Here is a 19529-nt window from a genome sequence, read left to right on the forward strand (position 1 = left end):
TCCGGTGGCACATGTTGAAGGAAATATGCCCTAGAGGCAATAATAAAGTTATTATTTATTTCCTTATTTCATGATAAATGTTTATTATTCATGCTAGAATTGTATTAACCGGAAACATAATACATGTGTGAATACATAGACAAACAGAGTGTCACTAGTATGCCTCTACTTGACTAGCTCGTTGAATCAAAGATGGCTAAGTTTCCTAGCCATAGACATGAGTTGTCATTTTATTAATAGGGTCACATCATTAGATAATGATGTGATTGACTTGACCCATTCCGTTAGCATAGCACTTGATCGTTTAGTTTGTTGCTATTGCTTTCTTCATGACTTATACATGTTCCTATGACTATGAGATTATGCAACTCCCGTTTACCGGAGGAACACTTTGTGTGCTACCAAACGTCACAACATAACTGGGTGATTATAAAGGTTCTCTACAGGTGTCTCCAAAGGTACTTGTTGGGTTGGCGTATTTCGAGATTAGGATTTGTCACTCCGATTGTCGGAGAGGTATCTCTGGGCCCTCTCGGTAATGCACATCACTTAAAAGCCTTGCAAGCATTGCAACTAATGAGTTAGTTGCGGGATGATGTATTACGGAACGAGTAAAGAGACTTGCCGGTAACGAGATTGAACTAGGTATTGAGATACCGACGATCGAATCTCGGGCAAGTAACATACCGATGACAAAGGGAACAACGTATGTTGTTATACGGTTTGACCGATAAAGATCTTCGTAGAATATGTGGGAGCCAATATGAGCATCCAGGTTCCGCTATTGGTTATTGGCCGGAGACGTGTCTCGGTCATGTCTACATAGTTCTCGAACCCGTAGGTCCGCACGCTTAAAGTTTCGGTGACGATTGTATTATGAGTTTATGAGATTTGATGTACCGAAGGTAGTTTGGAGTCCCGGATGAGATCAGGTACATGACGAGGAGTCTCGAAATGGTCGAGACATAAAGATCGATATATTGGACGACTATATTCGGACATCGGAAAGGTTCCGAGTGATTCGGGTATTTTCGGGGGTACCGGGGAGTTACGGGAATACAGGAAGAAGTAATGGGCCTCATGGGCCAAGTGGTGGAAGAGAGAAGGCAGGGCGCGCGGCCCCCCTAGCCCAAACTGAATTGGACTAGGGGCCGGCCCCCCTTTCCTCTTTTTCCTCCCTCTCCTTCCTTCTCCTTCTCCTCCTTCCTTTCCTCCTCCTAGTAGGAGTAGGAAAGGGGAGTCCTACTCCTACTAGGAGGAGGACTCCTCCTCTTGGCACGCCCATAGAGGGCCGGCCGGCCTCCCCCTTGCTCCTTTATATACGGGGGCAGGGGGCACCTCTAGACACACAAGTTGATCTGTTGATCTCTCCCAGCCGTGTGCGGTACCCCCCTCCACCATATTCCACCTCGGTCATATCGTAGCGGTGCTTAGGAGAAGCCCTGCGTCGGTAGCAACATCATCACCGTCATCACGCCGTCGTGCTGACGGAACTCTCCCGTGAAGCTCTACTGGATCGGAGTTCGCGGGACGTCATCGAGCTGAACGTGTGCTGAACTCGGAGGTGCCGTGCGTTCGGTACTTGGATCGGTCGGGTCGTGAAGACATACGACTACATCAACCGCGTTGTGCTAACGCTTCCGCTTTCGGTCTACGAGGGTACATGGACAACACTCTCCCCTCTCGCTGCTATGCATCACCATGATCTTGCATGTGCGTAGGAATTTTTTTGAAATTACTACGTTCCCCAATAGTGGTATCAGAGCCAAGTTTTATGCGTTGATGTTATATGCACGAGTAGAACACAAGTGAGCTGTGGGCGATATAAGTCATACTGCTTACCAGCATGTCATACTTTGGTTCGGCGGTATTGTTGGATGAAGCGGCCCGGACCGACATTACGCGTACGCTTACGCGCGACTGGCTCTACCGACGTGCTCTGCACACAGGTGGCTGGCGGGTGTCAGTTTCTCCAACTTTAGTTGAACCGAGTGTGGCTACGCCCGGTCCTTGCGAAGGTTAAAACAGCACCAACTTGACAAACTATCGTTGTGGTTTCGATGCGTAGGTAAGAACGGTTCTTGCTCAGCCCGTAGCAGCCACGTAAAACTTGCAACAACAAAGTAGAGGACGTCTAACTTGTTTTTTCAGGGCATGTTGTGATGTGATATGGTCAAGGCGTGATGAGATATAAGTTGTTGTATGAGATGATCATGTTTTGTTGAAGTTATCGGCAACTGGCAAAAGCCTTATGGTTGTCTCTCTATTGCATAAGATGCAAGCGCCAAATAATTGCTTTACTTTATCGCTATGTGATAGCAATAGTTGCAAGAGAAATAGTTGGCGAGACGACCATGTGACGACACATTGATATAGATCAAGATGATGGAGATCATGGTGTCATGCCGGTGACGATGGAGATCATGACGATGCTTTGGAGATGGAGATAAAAAGCACAAGATGATGATGGCCATATCATGTCACATATTATGATTGCATGTGATGTTTATCTTTTATACATCTTACTTTGCTTAGTTCGGCGGTAGCATTATAAGATGATCTCTCACTAAATTTCAAGATAAAAGTGTTCTCCCTGAGTATGCACCGTTGCCAAAGTTCGTCGTGCCCAGACACCACGTGATGATCGGGTGTGATAAGCTCTACGTCCATCTACAATGGGTGCAAGCCGGTTTTGCACACGCAGAATACTCACGTTAAACTTGACGAGCCTAGCATATGCAGATATGGCCTCGGAACACTGAGACCGAAAGGTCGAGCGTGAATCATATAGTAGATATGATCAACATAGTGATGTTCACCATTGAAAACTACTCCATTTCACGTGATGACCGGTTATGGTTTAGTTGATTTGGATCACGTGATCACTTAGAAGATTAGAGGGATGTCTTATTCTAAGTGGGAGTTCTTAAGTAATATGATTAATTGAACTTTAATTTATCATGAACTTAGTCCTGATAGTATTTGCATATCTATGTTGTAGATCAATAGCTCGCGTTTATTGCTTCCCTATGTTTTATATGTTCCTAGAGAAAACTAAGTTGAAAGATGATAGTAGCAATGATGCGGACTGGGTCCGTGATCTGAGGTTTATCCTCATTGCTGCACAGAAGAATTATGTCCTTGATGCACCGCTAGGTGACTGACCTATTGCAGGAGCAGATGCAGACGTTATGAACGTTTGGCTAGCTCAATATGATGACTACTTGATAGTTTAGTGCACCATGCTTAACGCTTAGAATCGGGACTTCAAAGACGTTTTGAACGTCATGGACCATATGAGATGTTCCAGGAGTTGAATTAATATTTCAAGCAAATACCCGAGTTGAGAGATATGAAGTCTCCAACAAGTTCTATAGCTAAAAGATGGAGGAGAATAGCTCAAGCAGTGAGCATGTGCTCAGATTGTCTGGGTACTACAATCGCTTGAATCAAGTGGGAGTTAATCTTCCAGATAAAATAGTGATTGACAGAATTCTCTAGTCACCATCACCAAGTTAGTAGAACTTCGTGATGAACTATATATGCAAGGGATAACGGAAACGATTCCCAAGCTCTTCGCTGCAAATCGACTAAGAAGCCAAGCATGCGATATTTGATGGTTCTGCACCTTATTCTCTCATCGGTCACGACAAAGCTTCTAACAGTGATGTAGGTGGTACGAAGCTCGACTCTTGTCAGAGAATAAAGGCCAAAGGGCATATGGGCAGGAACTTACTCAAGGTGAGGAATCGGATGAACACTCGAGTTGCTTTGTATGCAAGTCGAGAGAAACCCAAGTCTTGACCTATGCCTGAGACTAAGTGCTTCTACTGCAAAGGGACTGGTCACTGAAGCACCTCCAAGTATTTGGCGGATAAGAAGGATGGCAAAGTGAACAAAGTATATTTGATATACATGTTATTGATGTGTACTTTACTAGTGTTTATAGCAACCCCTCGTATTTGATACTTGTTCAGTTGCTAAGAGTAGTAACTCGAAACGGGAGTTGCAAAATAAACAGAGACTAGTTAAGGGTGAGGTGATCGATGTGTGTTGGAAGTGGATTCCAAGATTGATATGATCATCATCGCACACTCCCTTATACTTCGGGATTAGTGTTGAACCTAAATAAATGTTATTTGGTGTTTGCGTTGAGCATGAATATGATTGGATCATGTTTATTGCAATACGGTTATTCATGTAAGTTAGAGAATAATTGTTGTTCTGTTTACATGAATAAAACCTTCTATGGTCATACACCCAATGAAAATGGTTTGTTGGATCTCGATCGTGGTGATACACATTTTCATAATATTGAAGCCAAAATATGCAAAGTTAATAATGATAGTGCTACTTATTTGTGGCACTGTCGTTTAGGTCATATTGATGTAAAGCGCATGAAGAAAATCCATGCTGATGGGCTTTTGGAATCACTTGATTATGAATCAGTTGATGCTTGCGAACCATGCCTCATGGGCAAGATGACTAAGACTCCCTTCTCCGAAACAATGGAGCGAGCAACAGATTTTTTGGAAATCATACATACTGATGTATGTGGTCTGATGAATATTGAGGCTCGCGGCAGGTATCATTATTTTCTGATCTTCACAGATGATTTGAGAAGATATTACTATATCTACTTGATGAAACACAAGTCTAGAAATATTTGAAAAGTTCAAAGAATTTCAGAGTGAAGTGGAGAATCATCGTAACAAAAATAAAAGTTCTTAGATATGATCGTAGAAGTAAAATATTTGAGTTACGAGTTTGGCCTTCAGTTAAAACAATGTGAAATAGTTTCACTACTCACGCCACCTAGAACACCAAAGTGTAATAGTGTGTCCGAATGTCGTAACCGTGCTTTATTAGATATGGTGCGATCTATGATGTATCTTACCGATTACCACTATCATTTTGGGGTTATGCATTAGAGACAGCTACATTCACGTTAAAAAGGGCACCATCTAAATCCATTGAGACGACACCGTATGAACTGTGGTTTGGCGAGAAACCTAAGCTGTCGTTTCTTAAAGTTTGGGACTGCAATACTTATGTGAAAAAGTTTCAACATGATAAGCTCGAACCCAAATCGAAGAAGTAAATCTTCATAGGATACCCAAAAGAAAATGTTGGGTACACCTTCTATCACAGATCCGAAGGCAAGTTATTCATTGCTGAGAATGGATCCTTTCTAGAGAAGGAGTTTCTCTCGAAAGAAGTGAGTGGGAGGAAAGTAGAACTTGATGAGGTAACTGTACCTGCTCCCTTATTGGAAAGTAGTTCATCACAGAAATCTGTTCCTGTGACTACTACACCAATTAGTGAGGAAGCTAATGATGAAGATCATGTAACTTCAGATCAAGTTACTACCGAAAACCTCGTAGGTAAACCAGAGTGAGATTCGCACCAGAGTGGTACGGTAATCCTATTCTGAAGGTCATGTTACTTGACCATGACGAACCTACGAACTATGAGGAAGCGATGATGAGCCCAGATTCCGTGAAATGGCTTGAGGCCATGAAATCTGAGATGAGATCCATGTATGAGAACAAAGTATGGACTTTGATTGACTTGCCCATTGATCGGCGAGCCATTGAGATTAAATGGATCTTCAAGAGGAAGACGGACGCTGATAGTAGTGTTATTATCTACAAAGCTAGAATTGTCGCAAAAAGGTTTTCAACAAGTTCAAGGTGTTGACTACGATGAGAGTTTCTCACTCGTATCTATGCTTAAGTCTGTCCGAATCATGTTAGCAATTGCCGCATTTTATGAAATCTGGCAAATGGATAAACAAAACTACATTCCTTAATGGATTTATTAAAGAAGAGTTGTATATGATGCAACCAGAAGGTTTTGTCAATCCTAAAGGTACTAACAAAATATGCAAGCTCCAGCGATCCATCTATGGACTGGTGCAAGCATCTCGGAGTTGGAATATACGCTTTGATAAGTTGATCAAAGCATATAGTTTTATAGACTTGCGGTGAAGCCTGTATTTACAAGAAAGTGAGTGGGAGCACTACAGCATTTCTGATAAGTATATGTGTATGACATATTGTTGATCGGAAATAATGTAGAATTATTCTGCAAAGCATAAAGGAAGTGTTTGAAAGGATTTTTCAAAGAAAGACCTCGGTGAAGCTGCTTACATATTGAGCATCAAGATCTATAGAGATAGATCAAGACGCTTGATAAGTTTTTCAATGAGTACATACCTTGACAAGATTTTGAAGTAGTTCAAAATGGAACAGTCAAAGAAGGAGTTCTTGCCTGTGTTACAAGGTGTGAAGTTGAGTAAGACTCAAAACCCGACCACGGCAGAAGATAGAGAGAGAATGAAAGTCATTCCCTATGCCTCAGCCATAGGTTCTATAAAGTATGCCATGCTTGTGTACCAGACCTATTGTATACCTGCCCTGAGTTTGGCAAGGGAGTACAATAGTGATCTAGGAGTAGATCACTGGACATTGGTCAAAATTATCCTTAGTGGAATAAGGATATGTTTCTCGATTATGGAGGTGACAAAAGGTTCGTCGTAAAGGGTTACGTCGATGCAAGTTTTGACACTGATCCAGATGACTCAAAGTCTCAATCTGGATACATATTGAAAGTGGGAGCAATTAGCTAGAGTAGCTTAGTGCAGAGCATTGTTGACATAGAAATTTGCAAAATACTTACGGATCTGAATGTGGCAGACCCGTTGACTAAACTTCTCTCACAAGCAAAACATGATCACACCTTAGTACTCTTTGGGTGTTAATCACACATAGCGATGTGAACTAGATTATTGACTCTAGTAAACCCTTTTGGGTGTTGGTCACATGACGATGTGAACTATGGGTGTTAATCACATGGTGATGTGAACTATTGATGTTAAATCACATGGCGATGTGAACTAGATTATTGACTCTAGTGCAAGTGGGAGACTGAAGGAAATATGCCCTAGAGGCAATAATAAAGTTATTATTTATTTCCTTATTTCATGATAAATGTTTATTATTCATGCTAGAATTGTATTAACCGGAAACATAATACATGTGTGAATACATAGACAAACAGAGTGTCACTAGTATGCCTCTACTTGACTAGCTCGTTGAATCAAAGATGGTTAAGTTTCCTAGCCATAGACATGAGTTGTCATTTGATTAACAGGGTCACATCATTAGAGAATGATGTGATTGACTTGACCCATTCCGTTAGCATAGCACTTGATCGTTCAGTTTGTTGCTATTGCTTTCTTCATGACTTATACATGTTCCTATGACTATGAGATTATGCAACTCCCGTTTACCGGAGGAACACTTTGTGTGCTACCAAACGTCACAACGTAATTGGGTGATTATAAAGGTGCTCTACAGGTGTCTCCAAAGGTACTTGTTGGGTTGGCGTATTTTGAGATTAGGATTTGTCACTCCGATTGTCGGAGAGGTATCTCTGGGCCCTCTCGGTAATGCACATCACTTAAAAGCCTTGCAAGCATTGCAACTAATGAGTTAGTTGCGGGATGATATATTACGGAATGAGTAAAGAGACTTGCCGGTAACGAGATTGAACTAGGTATTGAGATACCGACGATCGAATCTCGGGCAAGTAACATACCGATGACAAAGGGAACAACGTATGTTGTTATGCGGTTTGACCGATAAAGATCTTCGTAGAATATGTGGGAGCCAATATGAGCATCCAGGTTCTGCTATTGGTTATTGGCCAGAGACGTGTCTCGGTCATGTCTACATAGTTCTCGAACCCGTAGGGTCCGCACGCTTAAAGTTTCGGTGACGATTGTATTATGAGTTTATGAGATTTGATGTACCGAAGGTAGTTCGGAGTCCCGGATGAGATCGGGGACATGACGAGGAGTCTCGAAATGGTCGAGACATAAAGATCGATATATTGGACGACTATATTTGTACATCGGAAAGGTTCCGAGTGATTCGGGTATTTTCGGGGGTACCGGTGAGTTACGGGAATACGAGGAAGAAGTAATGGGCCTCATGGGCCAAGTGGTGGAAGAGAGGAGGCAGGGCGCGCGCCCCCCTAGCCCAAACCGAATTGGACTAGGGGGCCGACCCCCTTTCCTCTTTTTCCTGCCTCTCCTTCCTTCTCCTTCTCCTCCTTCCTTTCCTCCTCCTAGTAGGAGTAGGACTTCCTACTCCTACTAGGAGGAGGACTCCTCCTCCTAGCGCGCCCATAGAGGGCTGGCCGGCCTCCCCCTTGCTCCTTTATATACGGGGGCAGGGGGCACCTCTAGACACACAAGTTGATCTGTTGATCTCTCCCAGCCGTGTGAGGTGCCCCCCTCCACCATATTCCACCTCGGTCATATCGTAGCGGTGCTTAGGCGAAGCCCTGCGTCGGTAGCAACATCATCACCGTCATCACGCCGTCGTGCTGACAGAACTCTCCCGTGAAGCTCTGCTGGATCGGAGTTCGCGGGACGTCATCGAGTTAAACGTGTGCTGAACTCGGAGGTGCCGTGCGTTCGGTACTTGGATTGGTCGGATCGTGAAGACGTACGACTACATCAACCGCGTTGTGCTAACGCTTCCGCTTTCGGTCTACGAGGGTACGTGGACAACACTCTCCCCTCTCGTTGCTATGCATCACCTTGATCTTGCGTGTGCGTAGGAATTTTTTTGAAATTACTACGTTCCCTAACACAGGTATCATGTGAGATCAAGTCTATGTGCGGCTCCAACGCCAGGGAATCTGTGACCTCCGTGGTGGGGTTGATATTCCCGTCCTTGGATGGCGCAGTCTGCTCCGGATCTAAGGCCAGAGCGGTTATGGGAGCTGTCTCCTGGATGCAGTTCGATGACAGATTTAGGTCATGTCCCTTGGGGTGGCCAGGAGTGGTAGCCGCGGTATCGAATCCGGTGAAGATCAAGTCCCCACAGATGTCCGCAACGTAGTTCAAGCTCCCAAATCTGACCTGATGGCCAGGGGCGTAGCTTTCGATCTGCTCCAGATGGCAAAGCGAGTTGGCCCGCAGAGCCAAGCCGCCAAACACGAAGATCTGTCCGGGGAGGAAAACTCCCCCTTGGGCAGTATCGTTGTAGATGGTTGAAGGAGCCATCGAACCTCTTGATGACAACACAGTGGAACTCTCAATGAAAGCACCAATGTCGGTGTCAAAACCGGCGGATCTTGGGTAGGGGGTCCCGAACTATGCGTCTAAGGTCGATGGTAACAGGAGACAGGGGACACAAATGTTTTACCAGGTTCGGGCCCTCTCTATGGAGGTAATACCCTACGTCCTGCTTGATTGATCTTGATGAATATGAGTATTACAAGAGTTGATCTACCATGAGATCGTAATGGCTAAACCCTAGAGGTCTAGCTTGTATGGCTATGGTAATGTATGCCTTCTCCGGACTAAGTCCTCTGGTTTACATAGACACCGGGAGGATCTAGGGTTACACAAGGTCGGTTACAAAGAAAGGAATCTACATATTTGGTCGCCAAGCTTGTCTTCCATGCCAAGGAGAGCCCCATCCAGACACGAGGTGCAGTCTTCGGTCTTCGTATCTTCACAGCCCATCAGTCCGGCCCATGGCTAACAGGCCGGATGCCCGAGGACCCCTTAGTCCAAGACTCCCTCACCCATGCTCACCGGGAAGCGAGCTCTTTAACCTCCATCCACCAGCCGCCCGCCTCACTCACAACTTCTTCATTAATGGCGCCCTAGCACTGTTTAACACACGGTTAATTAAAGCACCTAGACGGAGGGTGTTTTCTTGTGATCCCATGGCCCCGCTCAATATTAGCATTTGCTTTGTTCGTGTTTTCAACTCGTATTCCAACCTAATTTATGCCACATAGGGCAACGGATAATACAACGACAAATAAATTGGCAATGGATAATACGACGACAAATTTTACAATGGCACGGATAATAATTGTCTTACATATTCCGAATAATTTAAAATGCCATATGCGGTAAAGCACGGAAGACGCGTGGGCAAGAGAAGAAGGAAATCACAGACAACGATCTAGCTCGCTACTGTCTCTACTCCTTGATGGATCGCCGAGCGACGACATCCTCCAGCTCCTTCTTCAATTCCTCACGACTTTGCTTGAAAGCAGCCACGGATTCCTCCACCTCCTTCTCGCGCTCGATCCAGACCTTCCTCAAGTCACCCATCAGTTCCTCGACGACCGCTGTCAGTGTCATCCCCGAGGCACTGCTCTGCTCATGCAGCATCTTCCAGCCGGCGGCCTCCTCCTCCTTCTCGGCGAGCGCCTTGAGGAGCTTCGCATTGTCACCCATGAGTTGCTCGACGAGGCTGGTCACCTTCTCACCCGAGGCATCGCTGATCTTGAGCAGTTTCATCAAGCCGTCGACCAGCTCCTGCTGCTTAATGAGGCCAACGAGAATGTCATTGTCGCCGGCCAAGGACTTCAGCAATGCGAGCTCGTCGCGATCGCCGATGCAACAAGTGTGCTTGTGAGAGCCCTCGTGTGCCCGTGATAGCTCGTTTGAGGGCTCCGTGGCGCGCCGGGATATCTCTGATGCGGCTGACCCTTGGCGGAGGGACCTCTCTAGTGCTTATGCGGCCTTGGTCTTTGCTCCCTGGTTATATGTCCACCCGAAACTCCTCCTACCGGTCATGGCAGAACGACTTGACAGAAAAGACCAGTTTTGTGGGTGATGAGGAGAGGAATTGTGAAGTAATTTTCGAGTGGGTAGTTTTTATAGCCCGGTGCTAAGTGTGGACACATATTGGTTTGATCGGTGTGAACAGATTTACAGTTACTTATTGCGTTGTAATATGCAATGTGACGAGAAACAATATCAAAATTTATTGATGGTTCTGGGCCTACAAAGCCCGTTTCTGATGTTCTGGCTCATCGCAAATAGTTCTTATGGAGCAACCGTATGCCACGCATCGAAAGCCCAAAACAGCCCTCGGATGACGTACGTGGGCCCATGTTCTCGGATCTACGTGTACATGTCTGCCCACTATCACACACATCTTATTTACACGAATCGTTTGTGTTCTTTTGGCTTATCGCAAACAGTTCATCTATGTGAACTGTATGCCGCATATCACACATATCTTATTAAGTTGAACCATTTTTGTTCTGTATCCTAATCGAAAACAGTTCATCCGAGTGAACCGTATGCCATATATCACACACACACACACACCTTGATCTGGCTAACCGTTTTTGCTGTGTTGCCTAATCACAAACAGTTAATCGAAGCGAACTGTATGCCGTATATCGCACACACCTTGATATGGATGCCCGTTTCTGTTGTTTTGTCTCATCGCAAACAGTTCGTATGGAATATTATGACAGTTAGCAAATAGAATCATGTAAAATCCTAATCACCCTTGTATTCAATTTGATAAACACTTGAACTTCGCGAATCGACCACTTGTAAGTTTAATTTTAGATGTAAAGGAAGAGGGATGTTCTCCGTGCTCTTCGTCCGTAGAGCCTCCAATCTATAAAATTGGAAGTTTGAAACCCATCAAAAAATCACCACATGAGTTGAAAACAAAAGAAAAACACATGAATAGCTTGAACATAAGTGACCGAACGGACTGGTCATTAATCAAATGTCCATTGCCACATCGGGCAAATGACCAAATCTTCCCCGCGCTGTCCATGGTCTGCCTTGCCAGCAACAAGATACCTCTCTCACCATCTCCATTCCCAAGGCCTCCTCCAACCTCCAGGGGCATGGTCGGCCTGCTCCAAATCCATTCACAAGCAATCAATAGCAACCATTCATAGCAAAACATGGCCACGACACTCTAGAGTACAATGGACGCACTTGGGAATCAACAACATCAGAACATGAACATGACCATGGTACTAAATTTATCCCAAAATAATATCAGAAACACCTGAGTGCAGTTAGTTGTAACCATGGTACTTCGTGAATCAACAACATATGTACTAATCACGCAAGAATGCACCCATAGGGAATTGATAGCATCTGGACCCAAAAGGAAAGAACACGCAAGAGTACTAATCTATAGCAACCATAACAGGAGGTTACCTTGATGTGGTGGGCGGCGCAGCTCTGGACGACCGGCATGGAGGGGCCGAGGGGCCGCTGGGTGGGCCGAGTCCTGCTCGGGGGCGAACAGAGGTGGGCAGAGCACCTCCGGGCGACGGTGGAGAGGACCATCAATGGGCGCCAGAGTGGAGGCGACTAGGAACCCTAGCGTCGCGGTCGGGAAGATGGATTAGGTTGCTTCGGCAGGGAGGAGAAGGCGTGCGCAGCAAAGCCAGAGGATCTGGGATGGAAGGATACGGCCTGACTGCCTTCGTGGGGAAGTTTCTTTTTTCTCTGCCTATTTCCTTTTTTAAAGTTCTCTAGCTATTTCCTTTTAACCGAGGGAGGTGTTACTTGCGGGAATTGTGCCCTATTGTGACACTAAAAATCGCATGCGTGGCATAGCCCAGGGGACACCATTTACGCTATCCTTATTGTATTTGATTTGGAGGAATTTGACTTGTAGGGGATTTAGTCCCCTTCAATTCTTGCAAAACCTCTTTAATTTCCTGTCAACCAAACACATCGTGATTGGGAGGGTCAGATCGTGCTAAACTTTTAAAGAGGAATCAAATTACGAAAATCCTAGACTTACGGTCAGAATCGCACGGAAGGGGCTTACTGGAGTACGTGTCCCCCCATGAATCTCCCTCCTTCCCGTGCTTTCAGTCGTGGGCCCTCCTGATTCCTAATCAACTGATGCCATGTCAGCTTGTAGCTTCTAATGCATAAGATGGAGTCCGTGTAGCAAATCCCATCAAATTATACTACTAAACTTTAGTGAACTAGAAACACACAGTGATTTCTTTCACGGCTCACGGACGGACAAAGCTCCCCGCCACAGCCCGGCAAGTCGCTTCCCTTCCGCACCCACCCGATCGATCCCCCACCCCAACACCGCAGCGCAGATCACGCGGTCGTCTCTCCCCCAAAACTCCCACGCTAGAGCTGCTGCTGCTTCAAAACCCGGCCCCCTATCGCCTCGATCTCCCCTCGTCAAACCCATTCACACACAATGGGCAACCGCACCTCGCGCCACCGCCGCGCCGCCGCCGACCAGCCGGCCACGGCCCCTCCGCCGACGGCCCAGCCCAAACCCCAGCCGCCGCCGAAGCCCCAGACGGCGCCGGCCCCGGCCCCGACGCCGGAAGCGGGACAGGTGGCCATGGGCCGCGTTCTGGGACGCCCGATGGAGGACGTGCGCGCGACCTACACCTTCGGCCGCGAGCTCGGCAGGGGGCAGTTCGGGGTCACCTACCTCGTCACGCACAAGGCTACGGGCCAGCGCTTCGCCTGCAAGTCCATCGCCACGCGGAAGCTCGTCCACCGCGATGACATCGAGGATGTGCAGCGGGAGGTGCAGATCATGCACCACCTCACGGGTCACCGCAACATCGTCGAGCTCCGCGGCGCCTACGAGGACCGCCACTCGGTCAACCTCATCATGGAGCTATGTGAGGGCGGGGAGCTATTCGACCGCATCATCGCGCGGGGGCACTACTCCGAGCGAGCCGCCGCCCTGCTCTGCCGCGAGATGGTCTCCGTCGTGCACAGCTGCCACTCCATGGGGGTTTTCCACCGGGATCTCAAGCCCGAGAACTTTTTGTTTCTCAACAACAAGGAGGACTCGCCGCTCAAGGCCACTGACTTTGGCCTCTCCGTCTTCTTCAAACACGGTGAGCGCTTCATTTGACCACCTCAGTCGGGTTGTATGGATTGAATTGTGGGAGATTCTTCCCGTGTTCGACTTGATGTGGATTTTGGTTTGACTTTGAACCGATTTCCGTGGATCGACAGGTTTGAAGTTGGGAAGTGCTAAAATTAGAGCTACGGAGTAGATACGAGACAGCAATTGGCTTATGCTTAATGTCATACTTAGATCTTGTAGATAGATATTATAGCTGTGATTCTTGTTGTGTGCTGTTGTTGGTATGGGGGTCTAGTGATCGACCATCTAACCTTACTACTTTGGGGACAGCTCTGGATTGGTGCACAATGTGATAATGAAATGGCATTGTAGATTTGCATTATATACACTTAGAGCACAGTGTTGTTTCTATCATTGATAGTTGAGGGGAAAAAGGATGGCATATATACCTGCAAAACATGCGGGCATGTGTATCAGAAATGATACCTAAAATTATCCGACGAAACCAGTTGCTTCACATGCAAACGGTTGGTCACCGCCGAAGATTCTTGTTGTTGTCGTGCTGTTTATCACTAGAAAGTAGAAAGTAGAGCTGGCTGTTAATTTTCTTTGTATTCACGGCATGTTTAGAGTGAGCTAAGGGCTACTATGCATCTTACAGGGGAGCAGTTTAAGGATCTCGTTGGAAGTGCGTATTATGTTGCTCCTGAGGTTCTGAAGCGGCACTATGGAGCAGAAGCTGACATATGGAGTGCGGGGATTATTCTGTACATCCTTCTGTCTGGTGTTCCTCCTTTTTGGGCAGGTGATGTGTGCCAATTCGCATCTCAGTTAGATTTTTTGCTTTTTATTTATCTGCTAACGCGCATGTTCTATTTTCCAGACAATGAGGATGGCATATTTGAGGCTGTCTTGCTTGGTCACATAGATTTCTCATCTGACCCTTGGCCTTCAATATCTAATGGTGCAAAAGATTTGGTGAAGAAGATGTTGCGGCAAGACCCCAAAGAGCGCTTGACTGCTGCAGAAATTTTGAGTAATTATTCAAATGCTCTTTCTGTTATCATGTGACTGCACACACATTTCATAGCATGGCATTCTTATTTGTAAATAGATGTGCACTTGCCTAGTAGGTTAGTAGCAAATCAACATCAGCCATTCGTCCCAGTGTGTTCCATCTGTAGTTTTTTAAATCAAAAGCACTGCTAATAATGTTATACTTCTATTGGTAATTCAGAAGTAGATTACTGAGTTTATTTTCGTTGTTGAAGACCTGTCATCTTTTTTTAGGAACTAAATATTCATTTATGTACTGTTTGCAAATATACTTTCTTATCTAATACTTTACACATTTAGATCACCCATGGATTAGGGAAGATGGAGAGGCTCCAGATAAGCCACTTGACATTACTGTTATCAGTAGAATGAAGCAATTCCGGGCGATGAACAAGCTTAAGAAAGTTGCATTGAAGGTTATTGAAGACTTCATAATATTTACCTTCCCTACTGACATTGAGTTTCATTAGCAACTAAGTCTACTATTTTTCTCCATTATAACCAGATCGTTGCAGAGAACTTGTCTGAGGAAGAGATAACAGGCTTGAAAGAAATGTTCAGATCCCTGGACACTGATAACAGTGGGACAATTACTCTTGAAGAGCTAAGATCTGGTTTACCAAAACTTGGCACCAAAATTTCTGAATCAGAAATTACACAGTTAATGGAGGCGGTATGTTTGTACTCCACAGACATATACTCTTGTTTTTTTTACATGCTACATTTTCCCATACCATATGAATTCCCTAAGTTTAACCCAAATGACCTATCCAGTTCGGAAGTTTGGAAGCAACTACCTTACTTAAAAGAAAAAGAAAATAGGCCACTTGCAACTTCACATAGCTTTCTTGACGATGATGTATCAATGTAGACCAGAAAATATCATTGTGTGCTCATTTGATGGGAAGAGTTTGATGGTAGCATTTAAAAGTGCTTTGCAACTGTTTCCAACTTTCGGTAGATCTAGCATAAGCCATTTTGTGTCCTTATTCTTTTTCCCTTTATTACAAAACAGGCTGATGTTGATGGAAATGGGACCATTGATTATTCTGAGTTCGTATCAGCGACAATGCACATGAATAGATTGGAGAAGGAAGACCACATACTTAAAGCATTTGAATATTTTGATAAGGACCACAGCGGGTAATTGAACTTAAACTTGAATGCCAAATTTTGAGTTGTGACTGTTTGCATTTTTTTTCTCATTGCTGAAATCTTTGTGTGCAGATACATAACAGTAGATGAGCTGGAAGAAGCTCTGAAGAAGTATGACATGGGGGATGATAAAACAATTAAAGATATTATCGCTGAAGTAGATACAGATCATGTAAGTCTATGTTACAAACATCAAAATCATTGCACATATAATCCACTTGTTCAGGAATGAAAAGTTTGATATGCGTGTGCCATGTGCACATGTCAGACTTCTTTCATGATGCTGTCATCTCTTTTGTTTTGCTTTTGCTAGGATTTACTCATCTATCTATATTAGTGATGTATATAAATGCATTGAACTAAATTCATGTAGATAAGTATAAATAAGAATGTGTGCAATATATCTTAACCAGTTTGTTAACCGATTCTATGACTCCATCCGTAAACTTGTATCGTCACTACTTCTGCTTCACCATGGAGAATGACAATCATTACTGACCCTATTTTACATTTTTGGAGCTATAACTTGAGTTAACAAATGGCTGCCTGGCTCAGTTCATCACGGTGCTAATAATTTGCTTCTTATTAATTGTTCAGGATGGAAGAATCAACTACCAGGAGTTCGTTGCCATGATGAGAAACAACAGCCCTGAGATTGTTCCAAATCGGCGGCGCATGTTCTAATTATCTTCCTGGCCCCATTATCGTCCAAGAATAATTTTGAGGGATGTGCCGCTTTGATGTTATTGTCCCTCATCTTTAGATTTGGCGTGTATTTCCTTGATCACATGATCGGTTTCATTGCTGCACCGAGGGTATTATGATCATATGCGTACTACCTCCTGATCATTTATATGAAAACAGGCGTTGTGTAACAGTTTTTTTAATGATTATGTTAAGCAGCGCTATATTATTCTGAACAAACATAGCTCAAATGTGGTTCTGAATGTCCATGATGAAATGTTGATCGATGCAGATGCGCCACCTACAAGTAGCGAACTTTGCTTTTGAACTTCATAGAATTACAGCTCATACGTTGCAATGGGTAGAAATATTCTAGCTCGTGATTTACCTGTTCTTATTAATGTGGTTGTGTAGATAAGTGCTTATATAAAATAAATCCTACCCATGATTTACCTGCCAAAATAAAATAAAATCTTGCTGTGATTTATCAGCCAAAATTAATTATAGGATTATTTGGTAAACATTTATTGGTTTACCAATTAAACACAATTTTATTTGATAAGTCAATAAAAGATGGGGCAGTCAAGGACATCTTCAACATAGGACCCTCAAAACGTCCACACACATATGGACCGAATTGTTCGGACGCACTTTGCCATTCAATGTGAACCTGTCTGTTTTTCCGCAAGTTTGCGGGAGTCTGGAAAACCGCTACGTAGGTCTTCAACACCTCGCCCCGTTCGAAACCAAGGCGGAGCCCACACATTTGGAGTGGTCCGCATTGTTTCCGCGCCAAAACCCGCGCATTCTCCACTCTTTCTCTCCGATCACCACTGGCCTCCATCCCAATTCCCGTGTTTTTCGCCGCTCATCACACCGGAGCCGGTGAAGGTGCCCCCCCCCCCCCCCCCCCGCAAGATCAACTCGGCGACACGGCAAGCCCGCCGCCTCAAAAAGAAGGAAAAGGATCAAGAGGAGGCGGCGATCGACAAAAAGAAGGGTGCAAGGGCCGGGCGGGGGCGAGGACGTGGTGCGCCGCCACTGTCCATGCACACGCTGCCCTGGTCGGAGCAATATTAGTCGCCCTACTTCTGCACTGCTAAGCAGCTCGGTCGTCAGCAGTCTCCGACCTCCGCCATTGGGCACGTGCCATATTGCATCAACGTTAATACAGGGCCGCTCAATTTGGCCAACTCGACGTGGATCAACTCTGTGTCCACTCTTTGTTCGCCGGTATGTCTCAACCGGGCGACGCCGCCGCTTGATTTGGCCAACTCAGCATCGTCGCAGCTTGTCCGGTTGCGGATACCGGGCGTGGATCAACTCGATGTCCACTCTTTGTTCGTTGGTATGTCTCAACCGGGCAACGACGCCGCTCCATTTGGCCAACGCGGCATCACCGCAACTTGTCCGTTTGCGGACACCGGGCGTGGATCAACTCGGTGTCCGCTCTTTCTTCGCCGGTATGTCTCAACCGGGCGAGCTGGCGTATGACGATGCAAACAGGGAGTTGATGGAGATGATCCGCAACAGAGACGGAGGTGGAGGCGGCTTCGAGGACGGACAAGTGGATGACTCGGAGCTGGAGGTGTACGCCCAACAACCAGGCACATACACCCAACAGCTAGACTCGTACACCAAGTAGCCGGAGCAGGACAAGTACGTTGACGAGGGATTTCATTCGAAGGATTGGCTGGCCGATCCAAAGAGGGGTAGAGGAGAAAGTTTCCACATGTGGGAGGACAAACTGTTGTATGGATGTGTGGTTGGCCACTAGCATTAATCTGATCTAAGGACGCAATATTTTGGTCCAATATTCATTCTTGGTTCCACGAGCACAAGAATTTCGAGCCCTGCCGCAACGAAGTCATCCGCAATCGTGGGACAAAGTCGCTCAACCATCGATGGAACACCATCCAAGAGTCCGTGGGCAAGTATTGGGCCATTTAAAACAACTAATCGATCGGTGGCCAAGGGGTGCACAAATCTCTAAGCAAGTAAGTTCTTCTATGTGTTGGTCATTTTGCCGGATATGATCTTGATCATTTGGCCGGATATGCAATTTGTTGGCCGAATATGTTCTATGTTTTGTTCATTTGGCCAGATATACACCTTGTTGACAATGTCTTTTTTTTTGCTATCCCTCCCATGAGTGCAACTTGTTTTTGAAGGTGGAGAAGAAGAGTTTCGTCCTCATGCATTGTTGGTTGAAGTTGAATGCGCAACCCAAGTGGCAAATGTCCACTACCAATGCCATCAAGACCGCCAACATCGGCAATGAGGAAGATGTGGGTGATCCAACCGACCCAACAAACAGCTGCCCAAGGTTAGAAGAGGATTATGGGGAAAGAAGTAAGAGGAGGAGAAAGAGAAGCGAGAAGGGGTGGCGGCCAAGATGACGGAGAGATTCGAGAACATCTTGACAAAGAAGAAGGTGGTATGTATCAACGCTATGACGTGAAGGAGAAAACGAAGACAGAAAGGTTTAAGATGGCGGAGACCGCGAAGAAGATCAACCTCGAAGAGAAGAACACCAAGCTTGAAGAAAGGAAGGTTGAGCTCGCGGCTGATTCAAAGGATACCAAAATGTTGGCTATGAGGATGGACCAGTTGAATCCTGATGCAGCGATGATCGTGCGTGCCGTCCATGCCAAGATCGCTTCGCGGTCGAGATGGAGGACAAGGAGGAGGAGGCTAGTGAGGAGGATCCAACAGCAGAGTGAGCGAGGAGGATCAGACAACCTGTCTGGGAGGGCAAAGTTCTGTATTTTGCATGGATTGTCAGAGTATTACTTTTGTGGTCGGGCGCATGTAAAAACTATAAACATCCATCTCTTTTTGATTGTGATCGGGCGCTATGAACACCAAACTTTAATTCACTCATATTGCTATGTATTTGAAATGAAGGAGACCAGAGCTAGGCAAGCGTTCAGGATGTGGTTGGACATGCGTGTCTGTGGATGATTCCGG

The 19529-nt window shown here is 45.5% G+C and overlaps 1 protein-coding gene across 1 annotated transcript; it reads left to right on the forward strand.

Moving 5' to 3' along the window:
- Window positions 1-12891: 12891 nt before the first annotated feature.
- On the forward strand, window positions 12892-16799 carry LOC125544156 (calcium-dependent protein kinase 1). Its single transcript, XM_048707742.1, has 8 exons — window positions 12892-13692; window positions 14326-14469; window positions 14548-14700; window positions 15021-15136; window positions 15226-15393; window positions 15736-15863; window positions 15948-16047; window positions 16473-16799. Exons 1-8 carry the CDS (start codon window positions 13032-13034, stop codon window positions 16557-16559), a joined length of 1557 nt encoding a protein of 518 aa, XP_048563699.1. The 5' UTR covers window positions 12892-13031; the 3' UTR covers window positions 16560-16799.
- Window positions 16800-19529: the final 2730 nt, after the last annotated feature.

The sequence above is a fragment of the Triticum urartu genome, chromosome 3 (assembly GCF_003073215.2).
Source record: "Triticum urartu cultivar G1812 chromosome 3, Tu2.1, whole genome shotgun sequence".
Lineage (NCBI taxonomy): Eukaryota > Viridiplantae > Streptophyta > Magnoliopsida > Poales > Poaceae > Triticum > Triticum urartu.

Bases quoted from the DNA above. Each gene is read 5' to 3' on its own strand.
- LOC125544156 (XM_048707742.1), top strand. From the start codon at position 13,032: ATGGGCAACCGCACCTCGCGCCACCGCCGCGCCGCCGCCGACCAGCCG. The intron at 14,470-14,547 runs GTGATGTGTGCC...TCTATTTTCCAG, and splicing joins TGTTCCTCCTTTTTGGGCAG to ACAATGAGGATGGCATATTT. The intron at 15,864-15,947 runs GTAATTGAACTT...CTTTGTGTGCAG, and splicing joins TTTGATAAGGACCACAGCGG to ATACATAACAGTAGATGAGC.